Source organism: Carlito syrichta, unplaced genomic scaffold (genome assembly GCF_000164805.1).
Source record: "Carlito syrichta isolate Samal-C Ts95f unplaced genomic scaffold, Tarsius_syrichta-2.0.1 Scaffold301791, whole genome shotgun sequence".
Taxonomy (NCBI): Eukaryota; Metazoa; Chordata; class Mammalia; order Primates; family Tarsiidae; genus Carlito; species Carlito syrichta.
Window position 1 is genome coordinate 211,699 of NW_007245887.1, and position 18,714 is coordinate 230,412.

Here is an 18,714-nt window from a genome sequence, read left to right on the forward strand (position 1 = left end):
ATTCAGCTTGAAAAGTAGGGGTGGAAGAAAACTGGGAAAGACCATAATTTCTCACCAGTTTTTCTGTTAACTTTCATGACTGCTTTTTTTTCTGTCTTTTTTTTTTCCTTTCTAGGGAGATGTAATAGCACTGGATAAAATCTTCAACAAAGTAGAAAAACTAAAGCAGAATGCTTTATTTTTAGGACTGAATTCCATTAGGGCATTTTGCTTTGATGGAACAAAGGCAGTTAAACTTGATATGATTGAGGACACAGAAGGTGAGTTAGATTTTGTTTTGTTTTTATCATTTTTAATTGTCAAATCATAATTATATCTGTGGGATATGGAGTAATACTTTGATATATGTGTGCAATGTGAAATGATTAAAACAAGCTAATTAACAGATCTGTTACCTCACTATTTTTTGTAGTAAGACATCTGAAATTTACTCTCTTAGCAGTTTTGATATGTAAAACACATTATTAACTATAGTCACCACATTGTGCAATGGATCTCAAAATCTTATTCTTCCTGTCTAACTGAAACTGTACCTTTTGAACAGCATCTCCTCATTCCCTCTGTCTTCCCTCAGCCTCTGGTAACTATGATTCTACTCTCTGTTTCTATAAATTTGACTTTCTAGATTCCCCATGTAAGTGAGATCATGTGCTATTTGTTCTTCAGTGCCTGACTTATTTCACTTAGGCATAATGTCTCCCTGGTTTATTAATTTTGTTGCAAATGACAGATTTTTTTTTTTAAGACAGAATAGTATTCCATTGTGTGTATATACTACATTTTCTTTATCCATTCATTTGTTGATGGGCACTAAGGTTGATTACATATCTTGGTTGTTGTGAATAATGCTGGAGTGAACATGGAGTGCAGATGTCTCTTTGACATATTGATTTCAATTTCTTTCTCTACATACTCAGTAGTGGGAATGCTGATTTATATGAAAATTCTATTTTTAGTTATTTGATGAATCTCCATACTGTTTTCCTTAATGGCTGTACTAATGTCTGCTTTTTTCTACATCCTTGCCAGTATTTGTTATTTTTTGTTATAATTATTTTTTATAACAGCCATTTTAACTAGGGCAAGATGATATCTTGTGGTTTTCATTTGCATTTTCTGATGATTAGTGACGTTGAGTATTTTTTTGTAGACCTGTTGGGTATTGTATGTATTCCCTGGAGAAATGTCTATTAGGTCTTTTGTTTACTTTTTAATAGATCTCTATTTACTTTATTTTTGAAAGATAGTTTTGCTGAATATAAAATTCTTGATTGACAGTTTGTTTTTTTCCCCCCTATACTATGTCATCTGTCTTTTGGCCTCCATTGTCCCTGATAAGAAGTCAGCTGTCAATCATATTGCCTTATTGTAGTTTCCTAACATGTGGCAAGTTGTTTTTTTCTTGCTGCCTTAAGATTTTCTCTTTACCTTTGGCTTTCAACATTTTTAAAATTCTCCATTAGCGTGTGTAGTACACAAACAGTGTATGCAACCATTTTTTAAAATCCACTTACATTAAACATACTTTTTTTCCCTTTACTTTTTTATTATAAAGATGTGGGGTACAATTCAGGGTTAGGTATACAAATGTTCATTATGCAGGTACCCTTGTTGATGAGGTGTATCCCCCCTCCCCTGGCATTTCCCTCAATTGCCAGTCCCACCCCACCTCTCCTGGTAGTTTAGCACTATTGAAAATCCGTTTCTTACAGTATTTGATATTTGTTCAATGTCTGCTTATAAGTGAGAAAATATGGTCCTCTGTTCTGTTTCTGTGATAGATCACTGAATATGATAGACCAAAGTTGCTGTGAAGTCCATATGTTTTTCTTTATGGCTACATGATATTCCATTGTGTATATGTACCACATTTTTTTTTTCCAGTCCAGCTTTGATGGGCAGTATGGTTGGTTCCATGTTTTTGCTATTGTGAATAGAGCTGCAACAAATGTGTGTGCAGATATCTTTTTGGTACAGTGACCTGAGTTCCTCTGGGTATATTCTCAATAGGGAAATTTCTAGGTCATATGGAAGGTCAATTTCTAGTTCTTCCTGAAATTGCCACCCTGTCTTCCAAAGAGGTGCACTAGTTGCATTCCCACCAGCAGTGTAGAAGTGTTTCTTTTTGTCCACATCCTTGACAGCATCTATTGTTGCTTTTTTTATTAATGATGGCCATTCTTACTGGGGATAGTTGGTATGTCATGGGATTTTCATTTGCATTTATCTGATGACTAGTGAGGCTAAGCACTTTTTCATGTGTCTGTTGGCTGCCCGTATATCTTGTTTTGAGAAGTGTTTATTCATGTCTTCCCCACTTTTTAATGGGGCTGTTTGTTTTTTTTTTTCCTTTCAGTGTGTTTGAGTTCCTTGTAGATATTAGGGCTTTGTCAGAGATACAGTTGGCAAATATTTTTTCCCATTCTGTGGGCTGTCACCCTGCTCTCTTAATGGTTTCTTTTGCTTTGCAGAAGCCTGTCAGTTTGATGAGGTCCCACTTGTCTATCTTATCTCTTATGGTATGGGTACTTGAGGTTTTGATCAGAAATTGGTTGCCAGTTCCAATTTCTATAGGGGTGTCTCCTGCATTTTCTAGGATTCTTATAGTTTGAGGTTTTACCTTTAGGTCTTTGATCCATTTAGAGTTGATTTTTGTGTATGGTTATAGCCAGGGGTCCTGTTTCAATCTTTTGCATGTAATCAGCCAGTTCTCCCAGCACCATTTACTGAATAGATTCTCCTCTCCCCAGTGGTTGTTGGAGGCTTTGTCAAAGATGAGTTGGTTGAGAAATTGAGGCTTTGCTTCTGGAATCTCTATCCTGTTCCATTGGTCTCTATGCCTGTTCTTGTATCAATACCAGACTTTTGATTATTGTAGTCTTATAGTAAAGTTTAAAGTCTGGAAGCGAGCGTGATACTTCCTGCTTTGTTTCTTTTGCTAAGAATTGTTTTGGCTATTCATGGTTGTTTATTTTTCCATATGAATTTCTATATTGTTTTTTCCAGGTCTGAGAAGAATGATGTTGGTAATTTAAAGGGTAGTATGGACATCTTAACAATGTTGATTCTTCCTTTCCATTAGCATGGAATATTTTTTTCATTTGTTTGTGCCTTCTTGGATTTCTTTGAGCAGTGTTTTGTAGCTCTCATTGTAAAGGTCTTTCACTTCTCTGGTTAGGAGAATGCTGTGGTGTTTCATTTTTTGTGTGTGTGGCTATTGTGAACGGGATTGTGCTTTTTATTTGGACTTCTGCTTGTTTATTGTTGGTGAATAGAAATGTGGTTGTGTTTTGCACATTTATTTTATATCCTGAGACTGTCCTAAAGTCCTTTATCAGTGCAGGGAGGTTTTTGACAGATTCTCTTGGTTTTTGAGGTAAAGAATCATGTCATCTGTAGAGAGGGATACCTTGACTTCCTCTTTTCCTATTTGGATGCCCCTTATCTCCTTCTCTTGTCTGATTGCTTTAGCCAGGACTTCCAAAACTACGTTGAAAAGGAGGGATGAGAGTGGGTATCCTTGTCCTGTTCCGGTTTTCAGGGGAAATGGTTCCAGTTTCTGTTCTGTTTAGCAGTGTGCTGGCTGAGGATTTCTCGTAGATGACTCTTACTGTTTTGAGGTATGTTTCATCTATACCTAGATATTCGAGGGTTTTTATCAAAAAGGGGTGCTGGATTTTATAGAAAGCTTTTTCTGTGTCTAATGATATAATCATTTGGGTTTTGTCTTTATATCTGTTAATGTATTTAATTATATTAATGGCCTTGCAGATGTTGAACCAGCCCTGCATCCCGGGAATGAAGCCTACTTGGTCATGGTAGATGATTTTTGAGATGTGTTTTGGATCTGATTTGCTAGAATCTTGTTGAGGACTTTTGCATCTATGTTCATAAGAGATATTGACCTGTAATTCTCTTTTTTGTTTGATCTTTACCCAGTTTGGTTATCAGTGAGATGTTAGCTTCATAAAATGATTTGGGGAGAATTCCATCTTTCTCAATTGCCTTTTCAATACTTTCAATAGGATTGGTATCAGCTCCTCCTTGCACGTTTTGTTGAATTCTGCTGGAAAGCTGTCTGGTCCGGGGCTTTTTTTTTTGTAGGTAGTTTTCTTATGACAGAGTCATTTCCTGTTGTTATTGGTCTATTTGGTGTCTCAGTGTCCTCTTGTTTCAACTTGGGGAGTATGATGTCAGAAAGTCCTCCATTTCATTTAGGTTATCGAGTTTGTTTCGAGGTGTGCATAGTAATCTCTGATAATCTTTTGTATTTCTTCATGGTCAGTTGTGATTTGATCTTTTGTATTTCTGATTGTGTTTATTTGGGCTTTTTCTCTCTCTTTCTTGGTCATTCTGCCTAGGGGTCCATCAATCTTGTTAATTCTTTCAAAGAACCAGCTTTTTGTTTTGTTGATATTTTCTATGATATTTTTGTCTTCTGTGTCCCATATTTGGGCTCTTATTTTGGTGATCTGGATTATTCTGCTAAAGTTGGCATTTGGGTGGTCTTCTCTTTCCAGCTCCCTTAGTTGATTTGTTAGGCTCTCAATTTGTGATCTTTCCATTTTGATGTGTGCTCTTGAGATATAAATTCCCCTCTTAGAACTGTTTTCATGGCATCCCAGAAGTTTTGGTAAGATGCTTCTTCATTTTCATTTGTTTCTAGGAATCTTTTAGTTTCTGCTTTGATTTCAGTGTTGACCCAGTTGTTGTTCAGCATCATACTGTTTAGTGTCCAAGTCTTTGTGGGCTTTGGGAAATTTTGTTGGTGCTGATATTTATTTTTATTCCACTGTGGTCTGAAAAGGTGCATGGCAATATTTCAACCTTATGGAATTCCCACTCACATGACCAGTCACTCATACCGGGACTCATATAGTCTGACTGGTTCAGCTGCCATCTTTCCTACCTCTCAAATATTATCTTATCTCTTATGGCATGGGCACTTGGGGTTTTGATCAGGAATTGGTTGCCTGTTCCAATTTCCATAAGAGTATCTCCTGCATTTTCTAAGATACTTATGGTTTGAGGTTTTGCATTTAGGTCTTTGATCCATTTAGAGTTAATTTTTGTGTATGGTTATAGGTAGGGGTTCTTTTTCAATCTTCTGCATGTGATCAGCCAGTTTTCCCAGCACCGTTTACTGAATAGGTTTTCCTCTCTCCAGTGGTTGCTGTGGGAGGCTTTGTCTAAGTTGAGTTGGTTGAGAAATAGAGGTTTTGCTTCCGGAATCTCTATCCTGTTCCATTGGTCAGTATGCCTGTTCTTATACCAATACCAGGCTGTTTTGTTTATTGTAGCCTCATAGTAAAGTTTGTATTGGAAATCCTAGTTAGAGCCATTAGACAAGAGAAGGAGAGCAGGGGTATCCAAATAGGAAAAGAGGAAGTTAAGCTATCCCTCTTTGCTGATGATATGATCCTATACCTTGAAAATCCAAGAGAATCTGCCAAAAACCTGCTAGCACTGATAAAAGACTTTGGCAAAGTCTCAGGGTATACAAAATAAATGTGCAAAAGACAGTCACATTTTTATACACCAACAGCAAGTAGGTGGAGAACCAAATAAAAAGCATAGTCCCTTTCACAATAGACACACACACACACACACACACACACACACACACACACACACACACACACAGAAATACCTCAGCATCTTCCTAACCAGAGAAGTGAAAGTCCTTTACAATGAGAACTACAAAACACTGCCCAAAGACATCCAAGAAGGCACAAACAAATGGAAAAAAATTCCATGCTCATGGATTGGAAGAATCAATATTGTTAAGATGACCATCCTACCAAAGGCAATCTACAGATTCTAGGTGATTCCCATTAAATTACCAACATCATTCTTCTCAGATCTGGAAATGACAATACAGAAATTCATATGGAAACAAAAAAACCACAAATAGCTAAAACAATCCTGAGCAAAAGAAAGCAGGAGGTATCACACTTCTAGACTTCAGGGTTTTAATATTTTTATGATGATATGTCTGGTTGTGGATCTTTTTTCATTTGTCCTATGTAGAGTTGGTTGGTGTTTTTGGATGTGTAGTTTGTTTTTCATCAAAGATAGGAAGTTTTCAGCCATATTTTTTGGAAATACTTTTCTACTTTTCTTTCTTCTTTTCTTCTGGCACTCTTATTACTGTTATGCCTAAGTTGGTACACTTAATGTAGTCACACATCTCTGTGAGATCTACTTTCATTTTTCTTTTTTTTTTTTCTTTCTGACCTTCAGATGACAAAATCTATATTCATCTATCTTCAAGTACACTCAGTTTTTTCAGTCACTTTAACTCTGAGCCATTCTAGTGGATTTTTTATTTGTCATTGTATTTTAAGTTGCTGAACTGTATTTCAGTTGCTAGATTTATTTTTTTAATAAATTTTCTCTTTAGATAGTCTCTATTTGATAAGACATTGTCACCATATCATCCTCTACTTCATTATGCATGGTTTTCTTTAATTCTATGAGCATATTTTTATTGGCTGCTTTAATTTATTTAATTTTAATTTTGTTTTATTATTTTATTTTTGAGTCGAGGTCTCACTGGGTCCAGGCAGTCCTTCCACCCTTAGCCTCTTGAGTAGCTGGGACCATAGGCATATACCACCACACCACTTAATTTTTTTATTTTTTATTTTTTGTAGAGACATGGTCTCACTATGTTGGCTAGGTTGGTTTTGAACTCTGGGGCTCAAGCAGTCCTCCCACCTTAGCCTCCTAAGTGCTGGGATTACAGGTGTCAGCTACTGCACCTGACCTATTTTAACTGCTTTAAAGTCTCTGTCTGCTGAATATGGCAACTAAATTCTCTCTAAGACAGTTTTTTTCATTTTCTTGAACTGATTTTTGTCCTTATGGGTCATTCTTTTTAAATTTCTTTGTATATCTTATAATTTTTTTGAAAATCAGACATTTTAGATAATAAATTGTAACAACTTGGATGCTAATCTGTCTCCTTCCCAGGCTTGTGGTAATTGTTTGCTTATTTGTTTAGTGGGCTGTTTTAGTCATGTGTATTTCTTTAGCATTTGTGGCTGCTATTGTCATTCAGCAACTTTTAGCATGTAAGCAATATTCCTGAGTTGTCATTGGTTTTGGCAGGGCTCTCTTTGTCTATTTTCTGATCTTTGTGTTAAACTATGTACTTCAGTTGGTATTATAAAGACTTGCTGGCCTCCACTGATTGCAAATTGATTGCTTTATTTTTTCAGCTGTGCTCTTCTGAGATGTTAGTTGTTCTACCATCTGATCCTATAAATTTGAGGCCCTGTACATAGGTAATCTTTGATACCAGTCTTTGAGATTTGTTCCCACCACAAGAAGGCTCTTCTCACTGTCTCATTCTTTGGTTTTCTGATAATCTTCTGTTGGGTCTGTCTCCATTATTTTCAAGATGCCCTGAGGCTTAAACTCTACTTTCTGTTCTAAATAAAGTCACTTCATTTGGGGAGATCTTCAGTACTCTGTTCTTCCTTTTTGCCTTTTCCCTTGTGCAAAACTTCTGAGCCAGTGCTCTAGAGCTGAGGGTAGAGTAGTGGCCTGTTTCTCTTGAAGTGATACTCTTGATGTTGGACTTGAGTGGCAGCCTCTGGTCTTGTTGGCTTGCCTCTCCTAGAGTAGAACCTCTTCTCTTTGAGCTGTAGCGAGGGCAGAGCTTTAGTATTCTCAGACTACTGTGCCTGACGTGGAGCTTCCCCCATGAGTGGAGTCTGAGTGGTGAAAGACAGCCCCAGAGATGTCAGCTGCTTTTTCCTGGAATTAGAGCCTGTGCAACATCATGGAACCAGGGCAGATGAGACATGCTGACAAGCCTGCCTCTCTTGGTGAGATACCACATTTCTTGACTGGGAACTTGAGAAGGGAGGGCATCATATGTTGGTTGCACCCACATGAAGTAGATTTTTCACACTGAGCTTCAAGGAGTGGGGAGGCAGTTGGAGGGAGGAAACAGAGAAAGGAGTGGGTGTTGGCTCAAATGCCACAGATTCTCACTGTTCTGAGATGTTGTAGCTTTTATTAAATATTTTTTCATTCACTGAATACCCTTAGGACGTTTTCCAGAGACTTTAAAATGGTGGGGTTTTTTTCCCCACACTGGGAGAGGATCTGCAGAACACCTTATGCCCTTTTCCCAGTAATGTCAGTCTAATTTTTTTAACCTAAAATTGCTCCTAAATTACACACCACACCGAAACAAGGCAGTTTTAGAGATTCCTAAATGTAGTTACAAGATATTTTATGTGACAAGTTTTAATAAATAAAAATGTAGATATTCTTACATTACTAATAATCCTTAGTGTTTATCCCTTGCCTAATTTTGAATAAAAGAATTTTCAGGCCATTTGTAGTGGCTCATGCTTGTAATCCCAGCATTTTGGGAGGCTAAGGCGGGAGAATTGCTTGAGCCCGGTAATTCGAGACCAGCCTGTGAAATATGATGAGACCTCATCTTTACAAAAAAATAAAAAATAGCTGGATGCAGTGGCACGTGTCTGTAGTACCAGCTACTCAGGAGGCTAAGGCAGCAGGATCACTTGAACCCAGGGTTTTGAGGCTGTAGTGAGCCATGATCATGCCACTGCACTCCAGCTTGGGCAGCAGAGTGAAACTCTTGACTCAAAAAAAAATTTTTTTTTTCACTTGCACCAAGTACGTTTGATTTTTTTGATCATTTTGTTGATCTTGGTCTGTTCCTTGAAATATTTTTAGGAATTTCTTAATGTCTGTATAATCGTCATCCAGTACCTTCAATAAAAATAGTGCTTTATACTGAAAACTGCCGGTTCTTTGATTTGGATTAGATATATAAAGTACTGTCCTTTGCCAAAAACCTCAAATTATCTGTTCTTTTCAACAGTATGCTTGTTTGGAGATTAGTTCAAAAACTGTACTGCCTCTGATGTTAAAATTGTATGTATAGCACAAGGAAGCTAACTCTGAGTTTCCTAAGAAAAAAGACCCATTTTGTAGCATGCAGAAGAATAAAAGGTAAATGCAGAGATTAGGCATTACCACTAACACTAACAGAACCACCATGTATGACTGTGTTCTGTCCAAGGGCATCTGACTGAAGATGAGTTAGGGGCCCACATTGCAGCCCATGGTTTGTTCTTCATGGTGTAAGACTCTGCTAATATGAGTCTTGGGCATCTTGTTATATTTTACACAAAGGTACCTTGTGAGCTTGCGGATGTTCTTGCAATTCCACAGTTCTCAGGAATTGCTGAGAGCTGTGTTTTAAGGGAATTCTTCTGGTCACAGGATTAAAATAAATCTCTATAAGGTATTTCAGTAGAATTTAGTGTAAGTTTATCTTAGAGAGATAATATAAGCAAACAGTGTACCAAATTAGTTGAGTAGGTGTTGGAGAGCATGGGGCAACCCAGAGCTGGTAAGTCCTTGCTCTGTAGCTGGAGAAATGAAGGGAAGGTTGCTTACCAGGACGGAGAGGCTGAGTGGAACTGGACTTCACAACCCTAGGGAATGGGGATGGGAGTACTTGCTGGTGCTGCTTATTCCTCAGGACTCACAGCAAAGTACCTGCTGGAGCTGGGACTTAGACCTCTCAGGGAGCAGGGGCTGACTATCCTGATGCTTAACAGAAAAGTCCAGAAACTGCTGATACCAAGGTAATGGGTAGTTTCTAGGAACAGAAGTAAACAGGAAGGAAAAAGTCTGTTCTCTCGCCAACTTGTCTTCCATCCCCTCCCACCATCACTCCTGTGTTTCCTATTGGTGATTCCTGAAGCCAGGAGGCAAAGGAGGGTTGTAGTTTGAAGAGTTTCCACCTCAGCATCACACTGCAGGGTATATAGAAGGCTAGATTTGGAGCTTAAAAACTATCATATTCTAGAGCAGAACAGAATCTTTTGAAATAGGTCCAAGTGTATGCAAGAATTCTGTTTATGATAAAAGTAGCATCTCAAACCTGGAGAAAAGAGTAAATTGGTCAATAAATCAATAAATAGCTCTTAGTTGATTTTTTTGTGGGGGGAGAGAGAGGAAAGGAAAAGGACTGTACACACAAAAAAGTAAACTTAAGATGGATTAGTGTCAAGAGTTAAACTGAAGATAACTGGAAACAGATATTGATGAAGACGTGTATCTGATTTCACAGTGGGAAAGATTTTAAAGCATGAAAGCAAAGAGAGAACGCAGCAACAGATACACATTTAATATTCAACATTTATGTGTGTTAAAAAAGATTAATATCCTTAATATACAAAGAGCTGTTTTAATCAATAAAAAGATGATAGTCTTGGTTAAAAAAAAAAAAAAGGCAGACAAAGAATATGCTCATATAAAATATATAAATAGCTAGTAAAGCTGAAATCAGCTTTAAAGAGTATTTTGGGGAAGCTAGTACACATGATAATGAAAGTGTAAATTGGTATAGTTTTTCTAGATAGTTTTATCAATATGTGTCAAAAACCTTAAAGATGCTTACTTTGAAAATAATTCTAAGACAGTAGGTAGATAAGAAAGCAAATATGGTTATAGATAGAGGTGAGTTAGGTTGATAATAGCTTCTGTCTAACAGCTTTGCAATCAGCAAAAAGCAGATGATGCTGGAGCAAGGTTTGGAACATTACTGTGGTTCCTACAGGAAATCAACCAGCTTTAAATATAAGCAGTCAGCAGCAGTATCTTGCATAAATACATAAACAGACCTTTTGGTTTCATGACTTTCTACATAATGTCAAATAGATCAGAAGTTGGAGTACAGAAAATTATTCAAGTGAATGCAAAGAAAACTTGGTGGAAGAATTAATCCAGGAAGGTATTGACTCATTCTACTCATTCTGGACCATAACCATACTGATGGCCACAGGAACAGAGAGACTGAGGTACAATAGAACCAGTGTGTCTCACTACAACCCACCAGGCTCTCTTTTTTCCTGGGCTGCCTGCAACAGGAATTACCAAGAGAAGTATTCATTTCCAGAAAGACAGAATTAATTCCATGTCCTAGCTCTGATGAATTGTGGCTTCTGCAGTTAGGGGTATACAGTCTCATTTGATCAGGCTTGCTTTGTTCTATATCAACATAATAACCCACAACCCTAGTAACCACATTTTTAACGTTTCTACAAAGTCAAATCTATGTTAAATATAAGTCAGAATTTGTTTAACCAACTACTTGATTGAAGGGAAAATTATTTTTCTTTATTTTCTATTCCAGATGATTTTAAATTCCTGTTCATTGCTTCGATCTCAAGAATTTTCCATTCTAGACCAATAGGAGAGATAATAAATATGTTTATATTTATCTTTATAGGGGCACCTCCATTCTTACCAGAATCTTTTGACCGAATTCTTCTTGATGCACCCTGTAGTGGAATGGGACAGAGACCAAACATGGCTTGTACTTGGACTTTGAAAGAAGTAACATCATATCAACCATTACAGCGAAAACTCTTTACTGTGGTATGTGATGGCCCTTTGTGGTGATAGAAAGTTGACCTTCTCTAGTTTGATGATTGGTCCACTGAGAGCAATGTTCATAGCAGCTTTCTTCACAGTAGCCAAAAGGTGGAAACAACCCATGGGTCTGGTGACAAATAAATGGATTTTTTAAAATGACATATCCATACACAGGACATTATTCAGCCTTAAAAATAAATGGAATTCTTATACATGCTACTATATATGAACCTTGAAAACATTATGTTAAGCAATATGAACCAGACACAAAAGGAAAAATAAGATTCTAGAAAGGCAAATTTATAGAGACAGAAAGTAGAATAGGGTCAGGCACAAAGTGCACACATGTAATCCCTGCACTTTGGGAGACCAAGGTGGGAAAATTGCTTGAAGCCAGGCATTTGAGACTAAGCTGGGCAACATAGCAAGACACTGTCTCTACTGAAAATTAAATAAAATACAGTAGAATAGAGATTACCAGAGACTAGGGAGATAGGAAAATGAGGAGTTATTGCTTAATGGGTGCAGAGTGTCACTTTGTGATGCTGAAAGAGTTCTGGAGATGGATAGTGGTGATCCCTGCACAGCAATATGAATGTACTGAATGTCATTGTAGACTTAGGGAGGCTAAAATTATAAATTTTATGTTGTGTGTATTTTTCTACATATACACACACATACACATGACTGAGAAGACCTGGTTATAAATATAAGGAGCTTTCTTTTATGTTGTTTAAACTTTAAGATATATAGGAAATAGTAAAATGGCTTCACTGAGACATTTAATAAATTTCAAACATTCTCTAAAAAAGAATCACTGAGTTGTTAACATATAGTTAATAATTGATGTAAATAATTGGATATAAAATAAATTACTCTTTTTAAAAATAGGGTCTCTATGGCAAATAAGATAGCAAATAAGAAGTAGGAAGTCCATTGGAGGAGACAAACCCATTGATAAAAATAGGAAGTGATACTATAAAAACTGCAAATTTAACTTGTCTTCAGTACATTTCAGAAGAATAGAATAGAATGAGGATTCGCTTAATCTTGCAAAAGTGACTCCGTGGACTTCACAGAGTATAGACTGTACTTGATAAAAAATGAATTCATTATTTCCTCTCAACCCTCCAATTATAAATACGTAGGCTACAGCAACAATGGATATGCTATAATTATTCAGTCTCTAAAGTTGTCTTTGAATTCATTTCTGTTCAACTCTCCTGGTGTCACCTTTCATACACAAAGGTAGCACTGGTTGTGAATTATTTAACTTTTTTTTCTATATAATAGTTTTCAAAGAACACGTCCTTGGAGTTAAAACAACTAGCAGCAAAAGGAAGCTTTACTTCCAGCTGAAACCCACTTTGACTTGAGAGTAAAATTAGGATCCTGTAAAGGACTTGGTTTTTGTTCGTTTTAGATCATGAGTAAATGCATGATCTCAATATGAAAGAAAAGCTACAGTGCACAAGAGAGAATTTGAGAGTAGCAGGTGTGCCATTTGGCATGGATAGAAATTGAGAATATGACACACCTTGTTTTGAGCCATGGCTCCTCCACAGAAGTGACTCTAGGCAACTTTGTTTCCATATCTGAGAAATAGGAATAACAACTCTACCAATAACAACTCTACCTAATAGGGAGTAACCTTACATCATGTTTGTTATAAGGATTTACTGAGAAGAATCCACATAAGGTGTTTAACACAGGAATAGGCACTTAATAAGCAATTTTCAATTTTGGTTAGTATACTCCTGTTAAAGAAATGCAACTATACATTATTAATTTTTTTATTACATTTTTTTAAACATGTAAAAAAGAGTTTGAAAAGATAAGGTATAATTGGGACAAATTCATTTTAGCATAGCGCCTTACTTCCTGATTCATTTATTTATTCAACAAATATTCATTGAGTACTTACTATATGCAAGATACTATTGTAGCTGTTGACAGTATAGTAGTGGAATCACAGACAAACAATCCTTTCCCTTCCTTATTCATGAGGCTTCTTTTCTAACTAGGGAGGGAAATAAGTTATATAGTATATTACAAGGTGATAATGCTGTCACCCCATGGAGCAAACTAAAGAAGAGAAGAGAGAGGATAGGCTACTGGATTGGAATAGCTGCAATTTTACATAGGGTGGTTGGGAAGAGCATCGCTGAAAAGCAACATATAAGCAAAGATAAGGAGATTGTGAAGGAGCAAGCAATGAAGAGAATTAAGTTTTCCAAGGTGGTGCAAACATCCCAAGGTGGTAGTGTGCCTTGCATGTTCCAGGAACAGCAGGAAGCCAGTGTGCTAAAGCAGAATAAGCAAGGGTAAAAGTTATACAAGAGGAGGTCAGAATGGCAACAATACACTTGTTTGTGTAGGATTTTGTTTCTGAGGATTTTGGCTTTGACTTCATAATGAAGGACATTCGGAAGGGCTTGAGGCTGAGTAGGGACAGATAGACAGATTACTGCAGCTGCTGTATTGAGACTAGATTGCAGAAGGTCAGGGAGGAAAGCAGAATGACACAGTAAGATACTGTTGCAATAATCCACTCAAAAGTTAAAGAGGCTTGGGCATTGGAAGTGGTGAGAAGTGGCCACATTCTGGCTATATTTTGAAGGTAGAGCCAGTGTGATTTGCTAATGGATGGGGAATGTGAGAGGAGAAGAGGCACAAAGGATCATCCAAGGTTTAGAACCTGAGCATCTGGCAGGATGGGAAGATTTCTGTAGTATGTTTCAGAGGGAATATAGGAGTTCTTTTCAGGACATGTCAAATTTGATAGCAGAAATGTTGAGAAGGCAACTGAATATTTGAGTATGAAATTCAGAAAGGAGGCCTGGTCTAAAAATGTAAGATTGAGTGTTTTCAGTATAAAAATGGTATGTAAAGGCATGAAACTGATTGTATTTGGGAAAGTCTTAGTCCATATGGAGTATGACAGCTTCACGATAGTGAACTGCAAGAATTACACTTACATACTCCAATTTGAGAAGGAATCCTTTTCATGATAACATTATTTATCGTAGACTCTTGAAAGGTATTATACATAATGCTATGAAATTTCTTTAGATGTTTATTTGATCTTATGGTTTGTGTGGTCTGGTCATAATTTTCTTTAGGCAGTTCAACTGCTGAAGCCAGGTGGTGTGCTGGTTTATAGCACATGCACCATAACGCTGGCAGAAAATGAAGAACAAGTTGCCTGGGCCCTCACAACATTTCCTTGCCTTCAGCTTCAGTCTCAGGTAAGAGTAGTTTCTTTTTTCTCTGTGTAATAAGATACATTGCAGAAATGGAAGCTCAGTGATGAACACAGGATGTTACTTGGAATAAGTAAAACTTACAAAATGAATACAGTAAATCCCCTACATACAAACTTTTCAAGTTACAAATGTTAATGATACATGCATTTTTAATGTATTATTTTTCTCCACCGAGTGTCAGTATAGTCTGTTAAATACATATATGGCCAATTGTGTTAGTTGAGTACCTGGGCTAACTTTGTTGAACTTAGAACAAATGGACTTATGAATGTACCCTCAGAACTGAACTTGTTCGTATGTTGGGGATTTCCTGTAATGTAATAAACAAGAATGAAGTTAGATTCGTTTTTGACTCCCAGTAGAGAATTTGCATGTCCTGACAATGTTTGTCCTTGACATTGTGTTAAAATGGCACAGAACTTGGGTGTATTTCTGTTATGTGTTTATTCCACTTGTGGTGGTTGTTCATGTTACTTAGCACTTTTTTCTAAAAAGATTTTTTTTTCTCCTTCCAAGTCCTATATTCTGATATGGAAAATGTCGAGCATTTTCTGTAATGTCACATCAAAGCCCAAACAAACTCTAATAACAGGATTATCAAAAGAGCAGCCAAAAGGGAAAAAATTGTGGTTCAGGATTATAGCTTATTTACAACTTATTATATAAAATGTATAACATTTAAAAAGACTTCTTATACTTTCTTTTACCTAGCACTAGTCTTTCTGTTATAGTCTTTATTAAGACTATTTATGATTCTATTTTTAGCCCAGGATGTTTGGGATTAAGTTTAAATCTTTAATAATGCTCATATTCATCAGATACATTGAACATTTAACTCTAATACTTTCCTTATAAAAAGTAGGTATTTGGAATACATAAATAAAAACAACTCAGAAATGGTTTCTGGACTCAGAAATTATAAGGCAATTACATCATAGCCAAAAAGGAACATTTCAGAATTCACTTGGAAATTTACACACTTAGGCACAGATTTAACATAGACATAAAGTAGAGGGAAAGTTTTTCCTTTACCCTTATGGGATATTAAACTCTTTTCTCAAGTATATGTCTGAACACCTATCTTTGAGATATAATCATCTTTCTGTGAGTGGTGACTTAAAATTAGGATTATAGATCTTTTTCAGTAGTGGTTTGCAAGTATCCTTAGTTCCTATGATTCGCTGTTCCTCTAAACTAATTTATACAGCCTTAACTTATGTATGCCTTTCTAATGTTTGTTCTTCTAGTACATGTAAAAACAAGAAAAAGAGAACTTTTATCATCCAATTGGCATGAATCAGAGAGATGCTTAAGGAACTCCTTTCAGAGTTTTGAAGAATGATAGATAAAGCTGAATTTTATCTACTACTTTATTGATGCCAACTACCCACTATATGGCAGGCATGATACCACCTTCATTTAATTCTTAGAACTGAGTAGTTTACCTGTTTTATAGATGAGGAGATAGGGCTAGGTAAAGTTACTTAAGGTCACACTGCTAGAATATGACAGAATTGCAGTTGAATCCATACATTTCTAACTGTGAAGCTCAGGTCTTTGGTAACATCACAGTGCTTAATAAGAACATAGGACATTATAGAGACTCGTTTATCAGGCAACCATATAATACTGCTTTCCCACATTGCTGCCCAGAAAACAGTAGTCCACAAAAATAAAAGGCATTTACTCATTTTTCTATTCTTGGGAGATATAGTTGTTACAATTTATCTTTTAACTTAAATCGTGCCTGGCATACCTACTAATTATAGGTTGTTCATCCATGCTTATTCACTTTCTCCAAAAAGGAACCACACATCGGAGGAGAAGGAATGATGGGAACAGGCCTATCATGTGAACAATTGAAACAGCTGCAGCGATTTGATCCATCTGCTGTGCCATTACAGGAAACTGACATTGACTCTCTCAGAGAAGCCAGAACAGAAGACATGATGCTGCTAGCGAATAAGGATTGCATAGGTTTTTTTATTGCAAAATTTGTAAAATGCAAAAGCACATAGAAGGATCTGCAGAAATGAAAATTCCAAACATTTGCTGTCTGCGTTTTTTTTTTTAAACAAAAGTGTTGTCAGACCAACTGAGGGATGGCGTGGTTGCTAAGGAAACAGAAAAGGCTGCCAGCTGTTTCACTAGGGAGCAAGAGACACAGAGGAAGTAGAGGGTGATGAGATTCTATTCTGTGTTTTTAAAAAAATTTTCTTTATGGATTTATTAGCGTAAGGAAAAGGAAAGGCTGGAGCATATTTTCATTTGGGGGTCTCGTGTTTTAATTTGTAAAGAATGAAAGTCATTTTAAATGTTAAAAATTAGTTAATCTAGCAAAAGGAATAAGTTAGCAAAATTTAATATGGTTATAAAAAATAATTGTTTTTTGTTCCAAAGTTCCTCAGTAGCAGTTCTTTAAGAAAGGACGTGGGAAGTAAAACCTTGACTTTGTGCTAGTGACTGAGATAAGTATTCTACCTGACTCTGCTTACTGTTTGGTAAATCAGCCCTCTTTCAAATGAAGTGTGGACCTCTTTTAAATGATAGTCTGCCTCTACTGTGTTTAATTTATTGTCATAGTTTTAAACTAAGAAGTAAAATATTTTCTTGTAGATGAAAAACATGAGAATATTTATTCCACAATTCGGGTACCTTTTACCATCTATTGTTGAGAAAAACCAGCTTCTGACAGCTGGCAACTAGCCTGGCACTTACAGCTGGGCCTTGGTGGTCTTCTGTTGAACATAATTGCACCTAACACCAATGCCAGACAAGGTAACTGTATCTGTGATAGATCCAGACCAAAAAAGACTACGTCACAGTCAAATGTGACCTCAGAGGAAAAACAGAACATCATCTGAACTGCAGAGTTAACCAGACACCTCCCTTTATACCTCTAGTATAAGTAACTGCTTTTTATTTATTTATTTATTTATTTTTTGAGTTGGAGTCTCACTCAGTCGCCCAGACTGGAGTGCAGTGGCCGCTCCTGGCCACCACAGCCTCAACCTGCTGGGCTCCGGCGATCCTTCCACCTCAACCTTCCAAGTAGCTGGAACTACAGGTGCGCGTTACCACACCCGGCTGATATTTTTGATTTATTGTAGAGATGAGGTCTCGCCAAGTTGCCCAGGAGGGTCTCAAACCCGCGGGCTCAGGCAATTCACTCATCTCAGCCTCCCAAGGCACGGGATTACAGGCTGAGCCACCGAGCCCGGCTAGTAACTGCTTTTTAAAAAAATTAATTTAGCCTTAGTAGTATATCATGCTACTGGCTTTTTAGATCTGTTAAAATACCCAATACCTAGCCGTAGTTTAAAGACTTTCTCATGTGGTATTAAACATATCACAAGTTACTGGGTTTGGGCATAGAAGTGATCAATTGGAAACAGTTGCCCAATAACTTTTTTCCTCATGGGTTTTCTTTAGGAATTCCTCATAACTTTTTTGCATCCATGATGATTTGCAAAGTCTGTTGCGTCAGGTAAGACCTTTGGATGGCCTCTCCTTTGAAGAAACCATTCTTGAACACCTTCCCTGAGGTTGGTTAGGCACTGCTCTTTCTCTGTGTTCCTAAGTCCCCATATCTGTTGTTCTCATGACACTTAGTGCTCTCATTCAAGTTTACCAGCCATCTACCTAAGCCTTACCCCACACTTGGGAAACATCCTGGAGGCAGAGGTCTTGCCTTTCAGTCTTTGCTTCAGAGTAGATAGTCCAAAAGTGCTTATTAGAATAGAGAAATCATTTCAAGCAAATAGGTGAGTGTCTCTTTACATCCCTATTTTGCCTTATATCCAGTAGATGACATTTGACTAAAGAGAAACATGGTTTACCTGTGGCATTTCTCTTTCCAAGGCTCAGAATACCTCCTTAAACTTGAAATGTATTGTAAGAAACTTCACAAAATCCATTTTCTCATGTTTGCTGCAAAGCCTTATGTGCTAAGCTGGAATGAAAATGGTAGAAAATCAGTCTTGCAGCACACTTGTACTGGCGTAATGACTGA

General features: G+C 36.9%; 1 protein-coding gene across 4 annotated transcripts in view; it reads left to right on the top strand.

The window, feature by feature from the left end:
* Positions 1-17,326, top strand: part of NSUN6 (NOP2/Sun RNA methyltransferase family member 6) — a 59,446-nt gene extending 42,120 nt beyond the window's left edge. For all 4 annotated transcript variants that reach the window (XM_008055246.1, XM_021710995.1, XM_021710996.1 and 1 more), the window contains 4 exons: positions 116-260; positions 11,291-11,439; positions 14,559-14,684; positions 16,508-17,326. In XM_008055246.1, coding sequence (XP_008053437.1) covers positions 116-260; positions 11,291-11,439; positions 14,559-14,684; positions 16,508-16,720 — 633 coding nt within the window. In that variant the 3' untranslated portion in view covers positions 16,721-17,326. The remainder of the gene's footprint in view (positions 1-115; positions 261-11,290; positions 11,440-14,558; positions 14,685-16,507) is intronic.
* The last annotated feature ends 1,388 nt before the right edge of the window (positions 17,327-18,714 follow it).